We start from the raw sequence: 24,860 nt of genomic DNA, 5'->3' as shown, positions 1-24,860 counted from the left end.
CCTCCCTCTCTGCCCCCCCCTTTTTTTTTTTTGCGTGTCGGCTGCCGGCGGTGCTCGGCCCCTGGCAGGGGGGCAGGTCGCCGTGCCGGGGGGCGAGGGGCCGCCCCACTCGGCTCCGAGCAGGGGCGTTTGTTTGAACAGCTCCAGAGCAAAGAGCAAGGGAAGAAAGTTTGGGCTGGGAGCGTGGTTTTTTTCCCCAGACGTCAGCACAAGGCGGAACAGGGGCTGGGGAGGGAGCCGGACTCACAGGGCAGCCGAGATTTTTTTTTCTTTTTTTTTTTCCTTTTTAATTATTATTATTTTTTGGGGGGGGGGTGGAGAAGGGGAAGGGGGCCGGGGAGCGGCCCGGCACCTCGGGGTGGGCTGCGGGCTGGGGGTGGGAGCCATGGACTCGGCGCCAGCCTTCGCCATGGACAAGCCGTTCGCCCCCAGCGCCGTGCGCGGCCCGGAGCCGCCCGAAAATCCCCAAAGCCGGAAAAACTTCAGCGTGAGCCACCTCCTCGACCTGGAGGAGGTGGCGGCCGGCATGAACGGGGCCCCCCCCGCCGGCCCCCCCGCCCGCCGGCGGCGGCAAGGCCATGCCGGAGCCGTCGGGAGGCAGCAGCGGCAGCGAGGCAGCGCCCCAGGACGGTGAGTCCCGCCGGCCCCGGGAGGCGCCCCGCGCTCCGGCAGCCGGGCATGAGCGGCCCCCCTACACCTCGGTTTTGGGTGCCCCCCCCGTGCCCCGGGCCGGCCTGCGCGGCTGCAGAGCCGGCGGCCTGTGCGCAGCGCCGAGCACAGCGGACAAAGGGCAGCGCCCGGCGGGGCTGAGCATCCCCCCGCGGCGGCGCCGGGGGCCCGGGGGTCGGGGGCGCCCGGGCCTCGGCGGGTGGAGGCGCTGGAGCAGCCTGGGACCCCCCCGGTTTACCGAGCTGCGGGTTTGCCGGGTGCGACTCGCCCGGCAATATTTTGGGGCACCCCCGACACACCCCGGCCCGCAGCGATGTGACAAGGGCGCAACCCGGGGGTCCTTGCTACCCCCCCTCCTTGCGTTGCACCCAAGGGTGTCGGAGCCGCCGGCCCTTTTGGGTGATGGGCGGGGGGGGGGGGGCGATGGGCCTGGGAGGGGGGCGCGGATCCGCCGCCGCGCTGCGACTCGGCGTCACCCCGTCGGTGCGCGCTCCGGTTGCGCCCGCGGGCACCGGCGCCGCCGACACCCCGCAAGCGCCGACGGCCGCGCCGGGGGAACCGGGACCGAGCGGATCCTCTCCCGGCGCCGCCGCACGCACGTCCGCGGCCGCCGGGGAGCGACCCGGGCCGGCGGGACAGAGCCGGGGCAGCGGGGACAGAGCCGGGGCAGCGGGGGCAGAGCCGGCCCGTTGTCCGTGCGCTCCCCTCGGGACGGAGCCGGGCCGGGAGGAGCCGGACCGGCCCCCGGTGCCCAGCCGGGGCTCAGGGAGCCGGGAGCGGGTCCCATCCTGCTCCCGGGACGTGCCTTCGCCCTTCCCGCGGGCACAACCGTGGGGCTGGGAAAGAGACGGTAAAAGTCGGGAGTCCCCGGTTCTGCGGGGTTTGGCTCCGGGCAGGAGGCGCGTCTTTAACGGGACAAATCCGCCTGCCCGGGGTGGCCCTGCGGCTGCGACCCGCGCCGGGATGCGCTGCGCTCCGCCGGCTCCGCTGCTCCGCGCACCGCGCATCGCTCACCGCTCCGCGGGCTCCGGTGCAGGGCGCTCCGCTCCGCCGGGCCCGGTGCTCCGCGCTCCGCTCCGCCGGGCCCGGTGCTCCGTGCACCGCGCTCCGCTCCGGCCCCCGCGCACTGTGCACGGCCCCGGCCGGAGCTCGGGGCAGGGGGCGAGGAGGACTCGGGCCGTCCCCGAGGTGAAGCCCCGGAGCGGGGGCACCGGGAGACCCCCAGAGCCGGGTGCTGCTCGGGGTGCTGATGGGAGCGGAGGCAATGGCAGGAGGGAGATGGCGGTGAAGAGCGAGGGGTGGACGATCATCACAGGGGATGGGGGCACAGACCCGGCGTGACTGCTTTGCCCCACGGCCTGGGGCCGTGCCTGCGGCGGGGGTCTCCATGGGGTGCCCGCCCCGAGGGGACCGGGGGAGCATCCTCCAAACCTGCCCCCACCCAGGCAGTGGCGTTTGGCGGCCCAGGCTCCTGCATCGACCCCAGACTCATTTTCTGCCGTGCTCTGGGGTGCTGACGGCCCCGCTGAGGGCCCGACCCCCGTGTGGGTGAGGGGCGCACAGCCACCCGGGGAGCTGCACGGCCTGCAGTGAGGGGCTCCCGGCTGGAAACCCCGCTCCCGCCGGGTGCTCCCTCCTGCAGCTCCTGCATTGCGTGCGCGTGGGGTCTGTAGCATCTTTCCTGCACAATCCCCCCTCTCCACAGAGGAGACCCCTCTGGGCCCCCCTCACTCTGCCCGTTGCTTGGGGCTGGAGATGCTGAGGGTGAAGCCCAGCACCGATTTCTGGGATGGGATCTGGTATTTCTGGTGTTATTTTCCATTCTCCCTCCCCTTCCCTCGGTTTTTGTTTGTGCTTCTCGGATTGCCTTTGGGGAGAGCAGAGAGGTTTTTGCCCGGCGTTTGGACCATATGGGGGGACCGTATGCTGCGCGGGATCAGGGCAGCTCCGAGGAATCCTGCCTGGCCCACAGCAGCCAGCCCATCTCACAGGGCTGTTTGCAAAGCAGCAGAGAAAACCCTCTCCCAAAATCCTGGTGCACCCCAAAACCCCTCAGTGGGGGCCCAGGGGGTCATGTGAGTACCAGAGAGGGCGGCATGGCGGCTGGCTGATCCCTGCAAGCCCATTTTTCACCCCCAAAAGCTGATTCCTCCCAGGCCAGAGGCCCTGCATGGTCCTGCTGCTCCCGGCACCGCTGGACTGCGGGGGATGTTTCCTGGTGGCACCTGTTTCCGCGAGGACACAGGATGGGGACAGAGCCAGCCAGCACCTGGGATGCTCCGACAAGCCATCCTGTGAGAGGAGGTATTTCTCCCAGCAATCCCACCTGGAGATGAAAATACCTGGACAACGGGAGCTAAAAGCAGCCCGTGGGAAGATGAACAAGGAAATGAGGAGCGAAAAGCTCTGCACGTGCAAACATGGGCTCGTGAGATCCCTCAGCCACCGATCCTGCCTAATCCGGGACGCAGCTTCCCGAGTCAAGAAGGGGAGGCTCGAAATACTGCGCAAATGCCCTGCCTTTGCGAGCATCAGCCTTTTGCTCCACATCTGCGATGTTTTCAGCATCAGCGTGATGACAGCGAAGGAACTTTTACTGGTAACGTTATCTTTTATTGGCATCCTAGAGCGAAACAGGCCCTCGGCGTTTTCATCCATTTTCCTCTTCACCACCAGTTTTTCTCCCGCCAGATGCACGTTTTGAGTCCCGCCAGCTGCTGGCAAATGGGTTTATTATCAATGCAAACGAACCCTGTTACCTGAGCGTCTCCCCGCAGGCAGGATGAGCTCTGCGGTCCAGCCGAGGAGCCGGTATCCGGGGTCGTCGCCCTGGCTGGGGGAAGGAAAAGCAGCAGCTAGGATGGCGCGGAGCTGCCCGCACCCGCTGCTCTGCGCAGGGCTGCCGCGGCCCCGGGGGGACGTCTGCGGTCCCGGGTGCCGAGGGGACGCTGCCAGCCCTGGGCTCACTCCTCCTTTGCCCCCAGGCCTGAAACCCTCTCTGCTTCCCCACGTGGAGGGTTGTCCCCATGCCATGGCAGGAGGATACTCCGGCTCCCAATCCTGAGGATCCGAAGGAGCTCAGGGCAAGGTTTTGCCCTTTGCCGAGGGGGATTTAGCCCCCGCCTGCCCTCACCCACCACCCTGGTCCCGCAGACCGGAGCCGTCCCCACCTCCCTCTCTCCCGGGGGATGCTCGAGCCCTGGATGCTCCGAGGGAGCCCGGCGCGTCCTCTCCGGGGACGGGCACGCGTGCCGGCTGCACGGAGCGCTTCTTCCGCGGCACCCAAGAACCGAGAGGCAGAAATGCTGCGAGCCGGGCAGGAGCGCGGCGGAGGACGTGCCGCGGGGGCGGCGAGGGCTCGTCCCCGTCGTCCTCCCCCGGCGCCGCGCGGCAGCCGCCCCTCTCAGACCTTCCGCACAACTTCTGAGGTCTTGAAAGCTTGTTCACCTCCTTTCATTAGACTAACAAATAATGTGTAACGCGAAACATCTGTTAACAACAGCCCTTAATGTTCTCAAGATGATAAAGCAGGAGGGTAATTTTAGCCAGCAGGCCTTGACTGATGGCTTTTCAAACAATGAACCTACTTTTGGTGCTGCTCGGGGATGGGAGAGGGAGCCGGGCGCTGGCTCCGCCGGGCGCTTTGGGGCTGGCTGAAAACTCAGCGAGAGCCACTTTTCATCCCGGCTGGGCTTGGAGGAGGGTGTGCGGCCCCCCGCGGGGGGATCCTCCGGGCTGGGGGACGGGGCAGGCACAAAGCGCCCGTCCGCCACGGCGTTTCGGCTGCTGCCACTGGTGAGATGGGACCCGGCGCCCGGGGACGGGCAGAGGTGGCACCGCCGGGCGCCCCGTTTGCAAGAGCGGCGCCCTGGGCCGGGCGCCCCGCGGGGCTCCCCTGCCGCCCCGTGTGCTAGGCGCTGCACGCACGCCGAGCGGAGAGGCGGCCTTGCTCCCGCGGCGAAGCGCGGGGTGGGCTCCTGCAAAAGGAGAGGCCTCGTCAGAGGGGGCAGATGGAATTAAGATGATGTTACAGCAAATTGGTCTTAATTATGTAAACGAGGGCAGATTAAAAGGGTGAAGCAAGCTGGGGAGAAGCCATAGATGAATGCAAGCGCAGAGGGAGGGCTGGGGCCCCGTGCAGAAGTGAAAAGGGACTTGATTTTGGGGTCGAGCGCTGGCTGATCGCCCCAAGCAGCCCCCTGGGAGAGCCGTGCCGGCTGGTGGCCCGCTGGTGGCTTTGTCCGGCCGGGGGGCCGTGCTGGTCCCGGCTCGCAGGGTGCACTGGGCTGTGCTTTTCCCGCCGTCCCCAACGCTGCTGCCACCGCCCCGGGCAGGGAGGTGCAGCTCAGCGGGCACGCGGCCTGGCTGCCCCAGCTGCAATTAAAAGCAGCAGCATTAACTCGCGGCCGACCCCGGCACGGGGCAGCGGGGGGCTGAGCCCCTGCGGACGGGAGATAGCGTCGCCGGACCGATCTGGCCAGTGCTTGGCCGGCACGGAGGGATAACTGCGCCTCCAAGCGCCGTAGCCCCAGCATCCTGCCGTCCCCACCAGCGCCTCGGTGGCAGGTGGGGGCCGAGGCCTGGGGGCAGCAGCTGCAACCTCAGCTGTGAGATCAGGCTCTCCCGAGGAGCTGGACGTGCTCCATCCAGCTGGTCTCAGCCCCAAAGCGGTGCTGGCAATCCACCGTACCCCCGCGCCGGGGAGGCCGTCGGAGGTTTCCCGGCTGCTCCTTGTGAATCCCAGGCTTGGGGTGGCAGCGCGGGGCTGGGGCACCGCTTGAACGTGGGGCTGCGGAGGGGGGAGGCTTCGAGCCCTGTGCAGAAGTGTTTGATGCACAGCATTGCATCCAAGGAAAAGGTCTCAGGGTTTTGCCCCCCCAAAATAAGCAAATGGGTCCCTGCTGCGGTGGCACCCGGGGTGGCACCCTGAGCAGAGGCACAGGCCTGGAGCAGCCGCTGCGCCCCCAGCCTAGGGGAAGGGCCGAGGTTTGCAGAAACAGGGGGAGGAATATTGCTTTGGCCTCTGGAATAGCTGCGCACCGGCGCTGGGACACAACCGGCTGTCGGGCAGCCAGGGCTGGAGCACAGGGGGGCCAGAGCATGGGGGGGCCAGAGTATGGGGGCTCAGGGTCCATGGCATCCGCAGTCCCTCACCTCTCCCCCAAATGGCATCAGCGGGGGCGCCTGGGTGCAGGATCTTCTGGCCGCCGGTTCCTCCCGTGCTGGCAAACCTTTCGCAGGGGATGGACGATCCCTGCGCAGCGGGGCCAGAAACGGGGGCGTCGGTGGGGGGGACGGGGGAGACGAGCCGGTGTCGGTGTGCGTGAGGCCGGCGCAGGCAGGGACCCTTGCACGGACACGACCTGCAGGGTGCCCCCCCCCCCCGGCAGGCGCTGGGGACGCCCCGCTGCGCCGAGCGCCTCGAGGGCTGCAAAGCCTCAAGACCAGGGTCTTTGCTCCGTGCGGGAGGGCGCCTGGCCCGTCGGCCCGTCCCCAGGGAGGAGGGGACGATGCAGGCCGCCTCGTGCCCGAGCCTTGTCCTTGCCTGGTGATTGATGCTTGCCGGTCCCTGGCAGAGCATCCATCAGCGCGTACGGAGTAATCGCCGACTAATCCGGGCCGCCGGGCCGCCGGCAGAGCTCCGCGCCCCGGCCCCGCACGTTTGTTCGTGCTGAGCGCGAGGCATCGCCAGGCTGCCGCGGCCCCGCTTCCCGGCCCGTTTCCCGCGGCTCGGAGGGAGCCCGGCGTCGCGGCGGCAGGGGGGCCATGGGGAGGGTCGCCTCGGCCCCTGCAGCCGCAAATGCCAAAGCAGCTTTAAAATATATAAATATATATATATATATGCGTGTCTCCATCTTTGGGTGCATGGGGGCTGGCTGCCGCTACGCCGGGGCCGGGCAGGTTCCCATCCGGTCGGACCGGGGGCCTGCGGTTCGGGGCAGGGCTGCAGGAGCCAGCCCGGCTCCTCAAAAGGGAAAGAGGGAAAACCCGGATGAAGGGGCTGGGGAGATGCAGCCCCCCCCCTTTCCAACGGGGCACGCTGCAGGCGCGCAGGGTGCAAAAGGTGCCTCCCGGTGCCGATCCCGGCCCGGAGGAGAAGCCGGGAGGGGGGGGAGACCTCGGCTCCCACGGGTGGCAGGAGCATGTGGGTTTCCGCTGCACCATCGGGGAGCCTCCAGAGCGCTTCAAATTCACCCAAATTCGGCTGCTGCCGCTGGTGAGATGGGACCAAATTTGTGAGCCGGCGGCCGGACACCTCGTCCGTGCCCTCCCCGGGCTGGTGCGTCGTGCTCGCGCGGGAACAGCTCAGTGGAAGGGTATTTATTTCCCTCTCCTCCTGGGCTGTTATTTCAGGGAACGGGGCTGATTCACAGGAAAAATATGAAATTTCGACTCCGCGCAGCCAAGATGGGCGAATTTCAACGAATCAGCATTTTCAGAGCGCCGGGGCGTGTGTCCGTAGCTGGGAGGCTGATGAAATGATTTAGGGCTTCGAGGCTGCCTCATCCGAAAGCCTTCCTCCGGCGCGGGGCCGAGCGCCGGGGGCCGCTTCTCCCCGGGGACGGGCGGCTGCTCCCGGGCTCGGCCGCTGCTTAGGGCCACCGCGGAGCCGGAGGGGCCGGGATGAGACTGGTACCCGGGGCCTCATCCCGGCGCCGCGCCGGCGGCATCCTTCGGCTGTGGAGGCGAGCGGGAGACCTCGAGCATCCTTTAAAATGCCGGGGGGGGGGGGGGGAGGTAGATCAGCTTCATCTCTGATGGGTATTTTCCCAGCTGGCAAAAGCAACTGGGAATAGGGAGGAATAGGGGCGCCGGGCAGAGCCGGGGCGCTGGAGCCCGGAGCCGTCCCCCTCCCCAGCCTCGGTGGCCGCCCGGGGCCGGGGAGGCAGGGAAGCGGCCGCTTTGGGTGAAAAATAAGAGAAGGCCTGATGTGGGTTTTCAAAGCAGTTGTCGGACGCCCGTGTGGCAGGCGCAGGGTGCGCGGCTCCGCGGAAGCGGCTCGTTTTTCACCGGACACCCCCAGATTCCTACTGACCTTAAATAAATAAATAAATAAATAAATAAATAAAAATCTCACCTTCAAAACACCCCCCGGGATGCAGGGCAGGAGGTGGCGTTTTCCAGCCCCCCCCCCTCTGCCCCGCGCTCGCCGGCTCCCTGTCCTGCTCTCCTGGCCATGGAGGGGGGGGAAATGTTGTTTTTCCAAATAAAATCCGCCCCCCCCCCCCCCCCCGGTGAGCGGCCGCTGGGGCTGCGCGGTTCCCAGGCGGGGGGCGAAGGCGACGCTCCTTTCGGAGGGGCGGCGAGGGAAGGGAAGGGGGGGGATTGTGGCACTGCTGAGGCTGCGGCCAGCAGCGGGATGCGGAGGGGGGTGGGATGCGGGGGGGGGGGGGGAGGCTCGGGAAGGCGGCTGCGCGCGGCGGCCCCGGGGGCCGGAGGTGTTAATTCAGCGGGAGGCTTAACGAGGCCGCGGAGGCGCCTGGCTCCGGGGAGGGCGGCGGGGGGCCGCTCGCCCGCGGGGCCGGGCGCTCCCCGGCCTTGGGAGCGCGGCAGCGCCAGCCGCCTCCCCCCCCCTCCCCGCTTCCCTCCTTCTTCCCCCTTTGGAGTGCATATAATAAAGCAGCTTTTCAGCTGCGGCTGCAGCGATAGATCAGGAAGAATTGTATGAGTCTATTAAAGCCTGTGTGTCTCTGGATGGAGACTGTGGCTAAGCCAGGCGCCAGGCTCGCGCACTGAACCAGATGTGTGCAGGCGCCATCCTTTCCAGCCACTGAATCCGAGCGGCTGCAGGCTTCACACGCAAGGAAACTGGAGTGCACATGGCAGGGGAGCCGGGGGAGCGCCGGCGAGCACATGGCAGCCCCAGCAAGCCCGGCCGGCGGGAGTGGGCAGAGCTCCGGGCCTGGCCCTCCCGGCAGGGAAAAACCCAGCCGAACCTCGGCTGCGGGGGGAGCATCCGAGATGCGGAGCTGGAACAAGAGGCAGCTCTGCAGCAGGCCGTGCTTCCCCGAGCCGTGCATTGCACCCCGAGCTGTGCATTGCACCCCGAGCCGTGCATTGCACCCCGAGCTGTGCATTGCACCCCGAGCCGTGCATTGCACCCCAAGCTGTGCATTGCACCCCGAGCCGTGCATTGCACTGATTGGGGGGGGGGAGTTGCGTTGCGTCCCAAGCTGTGCAGGGCACAGATTTGGGGGGGGGGGGGGTTGCATTGCACCCTGAGCTGTGCAGGGCATTGCAGCCAGGCAGGGGGGTTGCCCTGCACCCCCAGCTGTGTGGGGCATTGCACTGGGGGGGGGGCGGGTGGATTGCATTGCACCCTAAGTCGTGCAGGGCATTACACTGCGGGTAGGGGTGGACTGCAATGCACCCAAAGCTGCGCAAGGCATCAGTGGGCATCGATAGGGGTGGAACATGTTGCACCCCAAGTCACACGGGGCGCTGACGGAGGTGGACTGGTTGCACCGGGCAGGGCATTACAGCGGGGCGGGGAGGGAATTGCACTGAGCCCGGAGACGTGTAGGGCGTTGCAGCGGCTTGGGGCAGGGGGAGAACTGCATCGCGCCCCGAGCTGTGCAGGGCATTGCAGCGGGGGGGGGGGGGGGGGTTTGCAGCGATGCCGCGGGGGAGCACGCAGCACCGCAGGGGACTGCGAGCAGCGCTGGGCAGGTGCCGCGGGGCAAAGAGCCCGGCCCAAACGCTTGCACCACCGGCCTAGCAGCGGCGCGCGCAGGGAGGGAGCGGGCCACGGCAGCGGGGCCGAGCCGGGCTGCGGGGGAGGCAGAGGCTGTCGGGACACTCGCTTCTCACCGTTTTCGCTTTTGCAGCCTGGACCGGCCACATGGCTGTAATTTGGGGGTTGTAAATACCCCGGGGGAATTTTTAAATTAAAAAAAATATAACTGTTTTCGTTTAAATTAGAAGAAACTGAGGCGCCGCAATTAGTATTGGAGGTTTATACAACGTAAAGCAAATGTCAGAACGCAGCTGCCGGGCACCGGCCCTTTGCAAAGCACTTTGCACGGTTGCTTGAATATGACTCATTTACTGATCAGGCTTTAAATCCTACCGGGATTCGCAGGGGAGCGGCCGGGAGGTGCCGGCCGACCCTGGCCCGCGCGCCAGCCCCACGGACACACGTGCCGGCTTCACGTGGGCTGCGCGTTAAAACGGCGTATTTTCCACTGCAAGCTCGTGCTGTTGCGTTTGCCGGCTTTCGCCTTGCCGGGTTTTGGCCTTTTGCGATTTTGCCCGTGGAGGGAGGGACGGACAGGGGGACGCGAGAGCGGGGAAAGGAGGAGCTGGACCGACTGGCCCCGTTTTGCGTTAAAGGTCGCTCCGCCGTGTGCCCGGGGAGCTTTGCCGCGCCGCGTGCTGCCCCGGGATGGCGAGGCCCCAGGAGTGCGGCGAGTCCGGGACGAAGCTCTCCAGGGCGGGTGCCGGCACCAGCGCTGGGAACGGGGACGGGGACAGCACGGGGGACCTGGGGATGGGCAGCTCCGGGGGTGGGGAAGGCACCCGCCGCCGTGGTCCTCCCAGCTCCATCCACGAGCTGGCGCGGAGCTGACGGTGCCTCCAGCTGGCGGGAGCTCCGGCCGCGGGAACGGGGCTCCCTTCCCCTCCCGCGCCCCGGCGGGAGCGGAGCAAGGCTCCGTCTTAACGTGGAAACGGTTAAACGGGCCGGGTTAAAGTGCAAAAAAAAAAAAAAAAAAAAAAAAAAAACGAGCCACTTATTAAAATGAATGTTTTACAATAAATTTGGCCGGGGGCCACCGACCTCAAATGAAAACCAGACTGAAGGACAACAATCCTGCTTGCTGGCGAGGCTTTCCGGAGTGTCCGTGCACCCGCTGGGGGCTTCCCGGCGGGAACCGGGGGCGGGAGCCCGGCCGGAGCAACGCGCCCGGCCTCCCCCGGGGCCGCTCCGGTCCCGCCGGGGCGCAGCGGCCAGCCTGGTTTTCGGCAGGTGCGGGCGCTGGGTGCTTGCCGATGCACGGGGCGCTCGGGGGCGGTGGAAAAACCCTGTTTGGCCCTCAAAAAGGAGGAAAGCGGTGGGTTTGGGGGAAGGAGGAGGTCGGGACGCACACCGGAGCCGGCCGCGGGTTCAAGCCGGCCAGGGGGGTGGTGGGGTTTTGTACCGTCCGCCCCGGTCCTCAGCACGTCCTCTTGCCTCCGCCTTGGCAATGACCCTAATGCAATTAGGCCTGTGCTTTAACCTGGAGGGCTGGTGTTGGGTTTCAGAGCCAGATGCCATTCGGGACTGGCTTGCTTTGGGCTTTTGCTTATTAAATTTCAAGAAACCACCTTTTTTTGAGTGCCTGTGTGTGTGTGTGGGGGGGGGGGGGACGTGGGATTGCCGTGCCAGGGGGCTCTGGCGGGGGGCCAGCCCTCTACGTCGCCTCCCTGCTATGCAGCGCGGGCTGGTTGCTTTTTAGTTTTTGAAGCACTGTGCAAAAATCGCCGCGAGCTCTCGACGCCGTAAGGGTCGGGGCACCCCGCGCCCTCGGCCGGCGCCCGCGGCCCCCGGGCTAAAACCACCGCGCCGTTAAACACGAGGGCGTTTTCAACGGGGCTTTGCACGAGCAGCCGGGTGCTGCTCCTGGTGCCGGAGCTGCGCGAGGCTCATTAGCACTAATTAATTGCACATGTGCCGTGCCCGGCCGGGAAAACGTGTAACCTGTTATGTCAGGCGGTGTCGCGGGAACGATGGGAGCATCCCTGAGGGAAGGGACCGGCAAGGTCCCCGGGCCGGGTGCAGGAGAACTGCTCGGGAAACGGGGGTTCGCACGGATGCCGGACGCACCTTTAGAGGCGGTTTCGGGAGCAGTGGCTTCAGGGCAGCGCCGCGGGCGACGCAGCGCGTGGGCGAGGGGTGTTCGCCCCCGCAAAGCCGCCGAGCAGCCGCCCGCAGCTGGTGCTGCCGCGCGGATTCGCGCGCGCATGGCTCGGTGTTGGGGGGACGTGGCCCTGCGGACCCCGCTTCGCCCCGGCCCCTCGCACACGGAGCGACGGCGCGATCCCGGCCGGCGGGAGAGGACGGGCGCTGGGGACGGATTCAGCGCTTGGGATCGGCCCGAAGCAAAAACCCCAATTCGCCAGGCTGGCAAAGGGCCGAAAAGCCCATTTTTCCCCCTGCCGCAGGGGCTCACGTGGGCTGGATCCCACCTCAGCTTCACAAGCCGGGGCCACCACCAGGACCCTGGGGCTCCCGTGAGCCCGGCGACGGGGTCTCTCCAGATCCCGTCCCCAAAGGGCCCCATGGGAAGGCCGTTCCCAATGCCAGGTGACAAGGAGGGTGACATCGCTCCTGCCACTTGTTGGCTCCTTCCCGCTGTGCCGGCCCTCCAAGCCACCTGTTCTCCTGTCGCTCAGCCCGCTCGCGCTGGAGCTTCGTGGCCGGAGATGCTCCCCATCCCCTTCCCGAGGCCCGAAAGCATCCCCCCGGCTCTGCCTCCTCCTGCGGGGAACGTGCCTGCAATTAATTCATTAAACGTTTCCGCTGACGCAAGAGCCGGCCGTGCCAAAACACCGTTCCCCAGCCTCATGCGGAGGATCGCCGCTCCCGGCCGCGCACGTCCCCCCCTCCGCAGCGTCGCAGAGCCAAGGCGAAACTCGGCACGGCCGAAAGCCCCGGAGATTACAGGAGCGTTTGGCGCGTAAAAGCCGCAGGCTTCACCCGGCGCAAACAACCGGACCCCACGGACGTCGTCAGAGCCCTGCGGATTTACACCTCCTATTAACCTGGCCCCGAGGACCTTCATGTCACTGCTAATCCACGGCACGGCGTCCGCCTTTTCTTGCTCCGCGGGGCCTGCTGACGCCAAGAGGGTGATTCTGGAGAAAGGAAAGGCAGGATCAGGCCCTTATCCCTGTGCAAACCTACGGAACGGCCAGGGCGAAGCTACGAGTCCCAGCATCCGGGGCGTCCTCTCCAAATCACCCTGCTCCACAGCCGGCCGGGGTCCTCTCGTCCATGCGCCCGGGCAGGAGCCCTGCCGGCTTCTCCAGCGCGTGGCTGCCCTCTCGTCACCCGCTCCTCGCCGCGGCGTCCCCAGACCTCGCTCCTCCTGCGCGCTTGGGTTTCGCGGGCGGCAAATCCTTGCTGCCCTTTCCGGAGAGCTGGCGTCAACCCGGGGCGCGACCCTCCCTGGCAATCCCGGTGCTGCTGGGCCGCGGCGCCGTCGGTGGTGGGTTCGCACGTGGGATGGGTCCCGGCGGGGATGGGATGCGGGGACGAGGTCCCTCCGCTGGCTTCGGCTGCTTCTCAAGGTCGTGCCGGCTTGTGGGACCGGGGCATCGGGGCTGCACGGGCCGGTGCCCATCACCGATGGCACCACCACGCTTGCACTCCGTCATCTCCGGGAGCGAGGGCAGCTTCCAGGGATGCAGTGGGAAAAGCTCTCTCGGCGACCTGCAAAGTTTGGTCCTAGAGGAGGGACCCTGCCCGAAAGGCCACCGCACACCGGCGCGGCGCGGCGCAGGTCCCGGCGGCTCCATAACCGGGAACGGGGCTGCGGCCGCCCGTCGGTGCGCGGAGGCAAGACCCCCCCGGGCGGCCTTGGCCGCTCGCTTGGGACGGGCTTTCGCTGCTCCGCTTTTCCCCCAGCGTGACTGGCAGCCTCTAAAAACGTGTCAGCGTTTCAGTTTTTTCACAATTAATGAGGTGAAACATCCTCGGAAACATTTCGCTGTAATGTTTCCCCAGTAGCCGAGACTTGCCCCGCTCTTAAATTTTTCATGCGCGCCGCTCGAGCCGAGAAAGTTTCCTTAGGACTCAGCACATTCGGACCCCCCCGGCCTCTCCCCTCCCGTCGGCCCCGTCTGAGCCTCCGTCCCGCCTCTGCGGCCGCTTTCGGCGCTTTTTTTGCTCGAAAGCTCGCGGCGGGCCGGGAGCCGCGCGGGGGCATCGGCCGCAGAGCATCGCTCCTCGCCGCGGCTCCGCTCGGAGCACGGCTCGCGGTCGCACGCGGAACGGGCGCAACCGGTTTAATGCTACCCACGGGCTCGACCCAAAATGGGCCATCCCGCTCCGGCCCGGCCCCGGCGCGAGAGGCCGAGGTGCTTGCTGGTGGCACCGGCCTCGGGGCGGCTCGGATGAGAGCTGGAGGGAAAAACGGAGCCGGCGCCGGGGGGAGAAACGCTGGGGAGGGGGGGATTCTCCATAAAGCTCTGCTGGAGCGCCGCGCCGATTAATCCGAAGGGAAACGCTTCCCCCGCTCGCATGATTTAGAGGACCACGTTAAACAGTTGCACATGACGCTCTCGTGGACGTCGACGCCGGAGCGCTCTCCGATTCCCCGGAGTATAGAAGGGGATGAAGGGAGTCCACATGTTTACCGAGCGAGACCATGGGAGAAACGAAAGACATTGTTTTTCCAAAGGATTTCTTGGCTGTAAAAGGCCTCCACCACCCTGCGGCTTCCCTGATGAAGGCCCAGCGTTAATTTGTTAAATCCACATCAAGTGCCCAGAGAACCAGTTGTTTATTTTTGCTAATTCAGCCGGCCGAGATCAAATTGGGGTTTTATTTGTTAAGGATAAACCTTAATTAATAAAAGCTATTTATTTGGTTAGAGCTGGCCGCAGCCTGAGGGTCAGATACGCCATGATCATTATTTCAAGTAAAACAAACCCAAAACGTCTCTCAACAGTTTGAAAAAACGTAGAAAGTTAGAGGGCTGAATTTATTTGTCTTAGGAAGAATTTACAGCTAATTCCCTCCAGGCTATTTCAACCCTTAAATTATACCCAAGAAGAAGAAGAAAAAAACCCGCTGTTACAGGAGGGGAAGGGAAGTAACTTGTACAGAAGATCTGATCATTTGGCTGGGGCGGAGGGGGGAAAATGTAAAGCTTAAAAGGTCTTTGGCAAACTGCTCCCATATAAATGGAACGTGTGAAACAATTTAGCGGCAGAAAACCGTGGCTCTGGGTCTGTGCTGCAATGGAAAATGAAGCAAATTGGAAGGGAAGTAGCCTTGGCTTTTTGCAAGACAGATCTGAAATTGCTTCCCTCCCTGCAAAGTCCGCGGGGGAGAGGCAGCGCGAGGAAGAGGATATTTATTATCCTCGCGGCCGAGGCGGAGCCGGGCTGCAGCCCGGCGCTCGCGAGCAAAAATCGCGAGGGGCCGTGGCGGTGGGCGCAGGGGGATTTTGCAGCATCGGCCGCAGCCCGGCCCGGGGAGGAGAAGGCTTTCCCACCGCGGGAGCCCCCGAGACGCCGGCCCCCGCGCACGGCCGGGCGAGGGGAGCTCGCCCCGCGGCGGCACGCTGAGCGCCCGGGGCCGTGGGTCCGGCCAGCGAAAAGCGGCCGCCCTCCGGCACGCTGCCGGGACCGGCCTCGCCCGGGACGCGGGGTGGGAGAGCCGCGTTTGGGAGAGGGGGACGTCGCGCTCCGGGAGCTCGGGCGTGCGGGCGGCTGGGCGTTGAGATGACAGCAGCACGCCTATTAGGTCTGGACCGCAGCTGCACGGAGGTCGTTTACCGCTCGCTAATGGAGGTCGTAAGTCAAATCCGAAGCCTCGGTGGAAATCTAGTGAAAATTACCTATTTACAGCACTCGACTGCTAACTGCATGGGAGGCGTCCAAGACCTGCCAGTTTGAGGGCCTCCCTTGGCAAGCAGAAGAGCCTCAGCCCAGCAAGCGATTCCTAGAGAAAAGTAGTCAAAGCACGGAGAAAAAGGGCAAGAGCCGGAAAAGTGGGCTCGGTTCACGCTCAGCTAAATCAACACGGCTTTGACCCGGCGGTGCTGGGTCCATTGCCTTCGCAAATGGTGCAAGACCAGTCGCTCCCCCCAGCTTCCCCCAACACAGGGCAGTTTTCCTACAAAAGCGCAGCCTGGATTTGATTGCATCGACGCTCCGGCCCCAACCGGCACGGAGAGGGCGTTCGAGGTGCCACGCGGCCCCCAGGACTCGGTGCACGGCCCTTGCCCGCCCTCAAGCCCCAGGGAGGCAACATCGCCCGAGGCCGGGCATCGCCGCGGGGTGCAGAGGAGACCAGGCGGTGTCCAAGCCACCTCCAGCACCCCAGGGCTCATGGGCAGAAAGACTTGCATCTTTTCTAACGCACTGGGCAAATTTAAGGCTTCTTTGTCTTAAGCACAGACCTGGGTCATCCCCAGCCCAACCCTGAGCTTGGTCCCTACATAAAGGGAAGATTTTGGCCTCAAGGCTGCTCTTGAGGCACCGCAGACCTTGCCGAAGTGTTTTTGGAGGGCGTCCACCGCAGCAGCCCTGCCTGCGGGCGAGGGGACATGGAAGGACGGGGCACGGGAAGCGGGACGGCGCGCGAGACGCGGAGGACAGCCCTGAGCGCTCCCTCCAGTCGTCCCCCCCACGTCATCCTTCGTTATTCAGCTATGTTATCCCCCCTCCCTCCCGCCCCTACATTTCTTTTCCCTTCGGAGGAAATTGTAATCAGTGGAAGATAAATACACTGAAGGAAAAGGTGGCTGGGGGGAATTTTTCAGAAGTCCCCTCTGACCTCCCGGTTGGACAATCAAGTCAACATCTCCAGCCACGCTGTGGGTTAACCCTCCGAATTATAACTGACAAACGCAAAGGTTCAAGTTTTCTCCATAGCCGCCCCAAGCGGGTCCTTCAGGGGGCAAAAGAAACACGGTGTCAAGCTATTTTTGACTTTGGGCAATTAAGAAGTCTTATTCTTGGAAAACCATCGGGGTGGGGAAACGCTTTCCCATTCCTCTGCTGAGAAAAGCTGCAGCGAATGCGGCTCAACCCCGATTGCCTCCCGCAGGCCTGGCGAGAGGACGGGGCTGGGTTGGGTGACGCTGCAAGGGGACCCGGACCCGGGTCCCTTCCCCATCTCTTTGCCGGGTGAGCCGGAGCGCTTGACGATGTTCATTTGCGCAAAGCTGATTTCAGTTTATTAAGGCATCTTTTTTATAGAAGCGAGCAGCCTCAGCTTTGCACGCTGTAAAGCTGTCAGGCGCACGCCGCCGGCAATTAGGATGGCATTTATCTGGTCCCGCAATCCCGCGGCGTGGGAAGGGCGCTGATGCGTGAGCTAATGGGGAAAAGATGTGGCTTCATCACCCCGTCCCGTCCTTGAGCAGACGAGAGGAGCCGGCAGGTAGAGCTGGGTGCTGAGCTGCCTCCGGGCGAGAAACAAATGGAGACGGGGGGGAAAGGTAGCAGAGAATTCAGCTGGAAAAAGGGTTTCCATGCAGGGATCTGGGAATGAGGGCCTGCTCCGAGCTTCGCTGGGACACAGCTATCTTTCTGGGAGCATTTGGGGAAGGGTTTCGGCAGCTGGCAGCAGCCCTTGAGAGGTTCCCTGCAAGGTCCCGTGTGGTTTTGTGCTTCGGGAGCAGACCTCCCTCGAACGCGCTGTGGGGGCTCAACAAAACCCGACGGACCCGGGCAGCCCACGGCGCCGCGGCTCTTCCGCCTCCCGGATGGAGCAAGCAGGGACCCGCCACATGCAATCCTGCTCCCGCTCTGAAACCTCCAGCGCAACGTGCGTGCCGGCTTGGCTCGGAAACGGCTCGGCACAGCTGCTCCGACGCACAGCCTGCCTTTCCCCTGTCGCCTTCCACGTCCTTCTAGCCGCTGCCTTCGCCCACTCGGGGAGATAAAATACGGCCAGAGACGGGGCCAGATCCTACGGAGCCAGTCTGAGTTAATTTCAGAAAATCTTTTCGCCTCCTCCTTTCTTTCAGCCAAATTAGGGTGGGTGAGAGAAGCCATCGCTTATGGAAAAAGTCCTATAGCCAGATTTTAAATCAGGGTGAAACCAAATGGGGGTTATAAATTTTATTTATGTATTTAATAGAGTTCTGTTGAAATAATTCCTATAAATGAGTTCGGTGGGGGGCAGAAGGTGCCCCTGGTGATAGCCTGTCCTGAACCAAGCCCTGTGCTGCAGTTTCCCCATGCAGCCCTACAGGGCGATCATAAACCCTCAAGGAAACCTCTCTCGCCCTATTAAATTTTGCAGGCTTTTCCCAGCACGGATGGTTCCCGTTTGGATCCCAGGTTCCCAGAAGTCTCAGGGACAACCATGACTTGACTTTTGTATTTTAATCCAGCAGCTCGTTAGCTCGCTGAAGGAAAACAGAACCAAAAAAGGAGCTTAACTAAAAGGGGCAACTGGAAAGCAGAGACTGGCAGAACATTTGAAGCTGCAGAAACCCGGGCTGGAGGGAATTCGCGGAATTTTATTTGTGAGCCTTTAGGCACGAACCGCGGCAAAGGGCAGCCTGTGGTCTGCAGGGAACGGGCAGCCTCAAACCCGTACGTATTTCAGACCTGGCGCCATTCACGGCATCCTTCCCCCACCAAGAGCGCCCACGTCCCAAATGCAACAGCACCGGCCGTCACCAGTCCGGGGGGACTGCGGTGGCCAACGAAGGATCAAAAGCGCCGGGGTACGAAGACCAAAGAGGGTCGGGAAAAGCTCTGCCCAGCTCCAGTGGCTGAAATGAGGCTGCGGGAGCCAGACAGAGCTGCTTTTCCTCCCAGCCATCTCTTCCAGTCCCGGGATGCTCTCCTTGCACCCCGGTCCCAGCAGCTTGGCCCCACCACAGCTAAAATGACGCAGTGGCCAGGTGGGCACCCATGGATGGGGCATGGGGCAGACGGCAGCACCCAGATGGGGCTGTCAGGTCCCCGCGTGGGCCATTGACTCCTCCCCGCCTGATGCTTAGGCCCTTAATGGGTCATGGTGTTCGAGGCACCCAACGCTCCCAGGCGCTGGCACAGATCCTCGCTATAACACAGTGCCAGAGAATCAATCTACTCTTTCCACGAGTCCACTGCCAATGCTGGAAATAAATTTAACCCTTGCTTCTCTGCCACTTCAGCTGCCACATCCCTGGGAGCGGCTTGTGTTTGGCACCGAGACACTGGTATTGGCATTGGCCAGCAACATATTTTTCAGAGAAAGGTGCAAGAAACTCTGCAGTAGGTACAAATTTGGATCCTGCTTTTGGCAGAAGGGTGATTAGTCCCCAGGATAACTTGCCCACAGGCATCTGGGTCTCTCTGCTGCTCAAGGCTTATAGCGGGATGGGACAGCCCTCGACACTGACACGCTCTAGCATAAATGGACCTTAAGAACTTGATGGAGAACTTGTTGGTGACATTTTCATGGCTTCAGTTATTCAGAATTAAGGCCCAAGTAGGTTTTTCTGGCCCTGAAGATCTTGGAATCTGAAGTTTCCTCCTAACTCAACAGTTAGACAGTGTCTTGAAGCAGGAGAGCTAATATCCCTTCCAGTAGATTTTGTTACTTGCTCAAGTATCATCTGAAAATGCTGCACATCTATTTAATAAGTATCAAGATAGCTTATTAGCTTATAGCTTCAGCATATTCAGGGGACAATAATTCCTGCCACCAGAGCCTCTAGTTTTGATACAGAGCAGAAAACCCCAATATAACCTTGCTATGAATCAGAGCAATGTCATAAAACTATTAACGTTTCAAAAAATTCAAAAAATACTTTCCCACCAGTAGGTACAGATGGGATCCAGATGCTTTATTACGGGAAAGAATAATTAAGCAGTACCTCCATACAGAAGAAAACCAGCGAGATGTATTCCCCATGAATGCTTTACAGGCAACTAACTGGGTATCTCAGAAGAAGACTCCGTAAATTTACCTAATCTGATAATAGTGACAAAGAGAAGATTAATTTCAGACTGGCTGAAAGCCCAAGATTAATACTGAGAAACCAAATTACACCCTCAGCTTCACGTTTCCGTGAGCCAACAAAGTCAGAAATAAACACTGTAGAAGTTGGACTCCAAGAAATGTGGTAGCATTTGTTCCTAGCTACGAAGAAGAGATTTTTCATGAGCAACTGCCCGATTACAGTCCTGTATCACCTTGCATAGACATGCCACAGCTAGAATTTCAGAAGCTGCTGAAGTTTGAGAGCTGAGACCGAGATCTCAAAGACCTTTTGGCTTCCAACTTCTTTTGCCACCCATGGAAAGCTTGACCTAAACCCTTAGGAAGAGCCAAGCCCAAGATGTACCACTGCAGAAGCGTCCATGATGGGGGACGGCTGTGGGATGCAACTGCAGCAGTTCAGGACAAGTGCTGCCCTGTCCCAACCAAGTCCAGGAAGCCCAGTATTCAAAATCAGGCCCCAGGGTGGTTTTAATCAGACACCAAAAACCCTTAGATTTTTGCAAGTTTTGATCTTAACGCTTAACTCCAGCAGATCCTGAAACAGGTTTTGATTCTTGCAGCCAGAACCCATATGGTTGTATGCACATTGCTCCCTGCTCCCCGCAAAATTACACATACCAGTGGGTAGTGTTGCTGTTATTTGAGCAAACCATTGCAGTCCTCTCAAGGAAGGCTCAAGCCTGGCCTTGCTGAGCCCAAGGAGTGCAACACAGGCTGTCGTGCAGTGCGCGCACGGAGCAGGGAGTCAGAGGGGTGGCAGGTTCGCGCACAGGTCTGATTCACAAGCTGCCTCTTTGTGGTTTCCCCAGGCGAGAGCCTGAGCCCGAGCCGCGGGGCGACCAAGAGGAAGAAGAAACAGAGAAGGAACCGCACCACATTCAACAGCAGCCAGCTCCAGGCTCTGGAGAGAGTCTTTGAGAGGACACACTACCCTGATGCCTTCGTGCGAGAGGAGCTGGCGAGGAGGGTGAACCTCAGTGAGGCAAGAGTCCAGGTGAGCAAAGGTTTGTGTGGGAGAAGATAAAACCCTCTGCCCCTTGTCTCCACGCAAGAATAGGGACCATCCCCTCCCTCATACCAATGCGAGCAAAATCAGGGCTGGTAGATGGGATGTGGAGACATCCCTGTTTGCTCCTGCGCCACAACAAACCAGCCCACACGGCCCACTCTGTGTCCAGCCACGCTAACCACGTTCACTCCCCACCCAGGTCTGGTTTCAGAACCGGAGGGCCAAGTTTCGCCGTAACGAGAGGGCGATGTTGGCCAATAGATCAGCATCGCTCCTCAAATCCTACAGTCAAGAAGCAGCCATTGAACAGCCCATGGCCCCACGGCCCACCGCTCTGACCCCAGAATATCTCTCCTGGACCAGCACCTCTCCATACAGGTAAGTCCAGGTTTTGCAGGGAGCTATGCCTTGCACAGGGAAGATGGGAGGGAGGACACGTGGTCTTGGGCCAAACTGTCTAAAGACAGTTCCCTGAGGGAACACAGCCCTGTGCCGCTGGTGAGGACACAGGGAGCTTTATGGGGCTGAAAGGAAGATGGAGGAGCTAGAAATGAACATGGGTCAGCCAAGAAGCCTGTCTGGCTTTGATTTTGGAACCTGTTTCAGTGCTGGTCCCCCAGCTGTGTGGCCTCTGCCCACCACAGAACAGGCTTTGCAGAAGTTCCCTCTGCAGATTTTCCCTACATCCATGCATTTCAGACCGGGGGCACAGTCCTCCTGAGGGATTCACTTGGTGACATGCTGACCCTTCCCACATATTGGTACAGGAAGAGTGGAACAGGTCCCTTCTTTGGTTCCCAGCTTTAGGTGTCCAGACATCTTGTCCAAAAGCTAGAGGCAGGGCCTCCTACCACATTTTTTGAGGGGTTCCCACACGCATTCAGTGACATAAAAATGCTAAAACCTTGACTAACACAGAACAGCCAATGCAGCCTGGGAAAAGGGCAAGAAAGCTCAGGTTGCCAGCAACCCCAAAATGAATGAAGCCAATGGTGTTCTTTAGCTCTTTAGCTAGTTCTTTAGCTGCCATGGGCATTGGGGCTCCTCCAGGGGCGGCATCAGCATCTCATTCCTCCCCCTCTCTCTCTCCCTGCAGCACTGTGCCATCCTACAGCTCAAGTGGGACCGCGACGCCCACCCAAGGGGTGAATATGGCCAACAGCATCGCCAGCCTACGCCTCAAAGCCAAAGAGTTCAGCCTGCATCAGAACCAGGTGCCAACTGTGAACTGACTGGGGCAAAACACCCCTGGTGCCCTCATCCAAGCTACCAGTGTGGAGCTCCTGTGCCGGTCTAGGACGAACCCAGCGCCTGCCAAACCCAAGTGCCACTCATCCAATGTCTCAACACCTCTCCTCTCCTCTTCCCTTTTGAAGGTAGAGTCAGTCCCAGTCCAAAGTGGCACATAATTATAGACACATATGGAGCAAACTTGGTTAGAAACTTGCTTTTCCGCACATCCTTATAATAAAGGCTATATATACACACACATACCCCCCACACTCTTCGAGGATAAACAGACTTGCCAAGTTAACAAGAATTTGCTTCCAAACATGGAAGGATCTTGGACTATTGGTTTTGACCAATTTGGGTATCCTGCCCGGAGAGTCAAAGAGTTATTGGGTCTTCTCCTCCCGCAGGGACAGCATTCAGTGGTGGGAGGATCACAACACTGCATGAGGCCGTTGCATAGAGCCCCCTTTCCTCCGGACTGTCGCTGCACCGCGACTGTTCAGCAATCTGACTCATGCTACTCAACAGCACGGCTGAAGCCAACCCGTGCGTTTGCCTATCTGTACATCACCAGGCTGCAATGCTCGAGAGAGATTTTTGCAAGCCGATGATGCAGCATACGTCCTTGGCTGCCCCCCCGCACCACACTGACTACATTTAGGAGCTGCCCGTGTCAGCACAGATTGATGCTATCAGGCTTTACCCATTCCCAGAGAGGTGAGGACGGCTGGAGCATCTCAAAAGACTCACTCCAAGCCTGTGAGTTCTCCCGCTAGCTGGGGGGGGCACGATAGTGCTCCAAACAGACCCTGTTGCTCTGAGTCGATGAATTTGCCAGCGATTCTGCAGAGCCCCAGGTCATTGAACCGTCCCAGGGAAAGAGAAAATTGGAAAAAGCTGTTGGTTTCAGCTGAGTAGGCGGCTCCCAGCGCTTCGTGCCAACGGCAAAGCAGGCTTCGTCTTCCGGAGGCACAGCCTCCCCTTCGGCAGCTCTGCAGATGTGTTTAGGAGTCTGAGGCTGGCGACTCCATGTTTTTTTTTTTATTTTTGCAGAAAGGAAATGGTTTCCCCCTCGCCCCACCCCACCACGTAGCTGAATGAAGGGGCTCTTGATTGCAAGGTGGGATGTGGGCACATGGGACCAGCACAGGGCCTGGGAGAGTCCTTGGTGTCCTGCTCTGGTGGGAAAGGTTTAAAATAGCCATGCTAGGGAAAGAGAGCTGGACCGAGAGCCCTCGAGAGAGAGTTTCCCACCACATGGGCAACCTCACCCCATTTACACCACCCAGTCCCACATCCTGCATACGTAGGGCTCAGCCACCGAGAGAAGAGTCCTCAGCTTCCATCCATCCTCAGCCCTTCTGCTGAGGCTGCGACAGCGCAAGACAATCGGGTGCCAAAGCAAGGGAGGTTTTATCGTATGGACAAGAAGTCCTCTGGAAACCAGACCAGCCTTTCCTCACTTACTGCAAAGAGCCACCAAACAAGCGCCAGCATTTGGAGACTACCAGCTCTGGTGTGGCCTGGAAGGAAAGGCATCAGCCCTGCTTTCCTACAAGGGCCTTGGATGAGCCAGGGAAGCTGGAACGACCAAGGGAACGTAGCAGTAAGTTGGAGGGCCAATACAGCAATTGCCGAGCTGTTTCCTGCAGATAAACACCCTCCAGGACGCAAGGCTGAGAGGGCCCAGACTACACATGTGCCTGCCCAGGAGAGATCCCATGTCCTCCCCAGCCCTCCCAAAAGCATCCCACTGTACTGGGGCTCTGGCTGCTGCTGATTGCGGTATCTGGCAGCTGCAGTGACACCAGGACTCTCTGCTTCACCCAAATAGCGCCCGCTCAGAGCGGGGAATACACCACACAACCGGAGGCCATTTCGCTGAGCCAAGACGCAGAGACCCGCGTGTTTGAGCGGCCGAGGGACCCGGCCCCTTGGGGCAATGCTGCCAGCAGTACTGCCCCGGGCTGCCCCGACCTCCACTCCCATCTCACCAGCATGGGGGGCCGGGGGCAGAGGCGGGAGAGGAGCGCGTGGCCCCCCACCGTGGGGTGAAGCCGTGCCTCTGCAGTCACGCGCAGCCCCCAACGCCAGGCTTCGCTGCTCCGCCGAGTGCAAACCCATCGCGGTCAGGAGCAGAGCCCTGCTCTCCAAGCACTGCGGCCAGAGGGGATGCAACGGACACTGCCCATCCGATCTAGGTAGACAAAAAATCTCCTTAAATACCCACCCCGTGCCCCTCACCCCTCTTTCCAGGGCTGGTTACTCTCCTGGCTTTACCCAGTTGGAGTGCAATGGGGAGGCACGGGGAGCACGAAGGACCCCAGAGAGCCACGACCGCAGAGAAACACGACGCAGAGACCTCGCAACAGCCAAGACGCGCCAGGCTGGGGAAGAAACGGAGTCGCTGCAGATCAAAACATTCCCCATGAGAAACTCCGCTTGGGGCAGGAGGAGGGGAATGCAGGGGTTCCTATTCCCATGGAAAGCACAGGGCTCTTTTTTCGGTTATACAAGATGAAACCACAGGGATATAAATGTCGCTGCCTCTTTGAGAGCATTAATGAAAATAAACCCATTTAATAGTTTGCAGATGCCATTTCTGTAAACCTAAAAAAAGCAGGGAATAAATATTTCTTCACTAAATATCTATATGTATATATATATTTGAAAACATTCACGCCTAATCTTAGGGCCCCTCCTTTGCCACGCTCTTGGCAATTTATCACAGATTGCCAGTCAGTGTCAAAGCCTCGCAGAGACGAGACACAAACTGCGCCCATGGAAGGATATCGGGAGGGAGGGATTATCGTAATCTAAGCTCGCTCCCTCTCCTTTTTTATTTGTACATTGCAATTACTTGTAACAAGATCCACGGTGGATTTTTCTTTTTTTTTGCATGTCTATGTTTTGGAAATTTTTGTAAGGTTTTTTGTAAAAACAACTCTTGTGAAATAATGAAGGAATAAATATTTTACTGAGTAGAGACGTGTCCACGCACGCGACGGGGACGTGGCCTTTCCCTTGCCAGCTGCAGCCTTTCCCTTGCTGGCCACGGCTGGGATGGTCTCCCCACCTGTCCTAGATGAGCGCAAGCGGCATGGGCAGGGGCGATCGACTGCTCCCAGGCAAGGATTAGCAAGGAGATGAAAACCACGAAGCCAGCCACCTTCCTGCCTGCGATGAGTCCGGGCAAGGGTTTCTTTCCCCCCGACTGCTATTCCTTGCATCGGAGGAAAGCTTCTAGCAGGGCTTGGAGGGGAGGGGAAGGAGAGATCCAGGCGCCTT

At 61.2% G+C, this 24,860-nt stretch overlaps 1 protein-coding gene across 1 annotated transcript; it reads left to right on the top strand.

Moving 5' to 3' along the window:
* The first annotated feature begins 385 nt into the window (after positions 1-385).
* Positions 386-24,556, top strand: PRRX2 (paired related homeobox 2). The gene is given in 5 exon segments (XM_067309167.1): positions 386-550; positions 552-630; positions 20,140-20,324; positions 20,539-20,717; positions 21,436-24,556. Coding segments are annotated over 5 exon segments (744 nt in total). The 3' UTR covers positions 21,572-24,556.
* The last annotated feature ends 304 nt before the right edge of the window (positions 24,557-24,860 follow it).

Source organism: Apteryx mantelli, chromosome 21, assembly GCF_036417845.1.
Source record: "Apteryx mantelli isolate bAptMan1 chromosome 21, bAptMan1.hap1, whole genome shotgun sequence".
Taxonomy (NCBI): domain Eukaryota; kingdom Metazoa; phylum Chordata; class Aves; order Apterygiformes; family Apterygidae; genus Apteryx; species Apteryx mantelli.
Note: the sequence above shows the minus strand (reverse complement) of the source record. Positions and strands in the feature narration are given on the sequence as shown.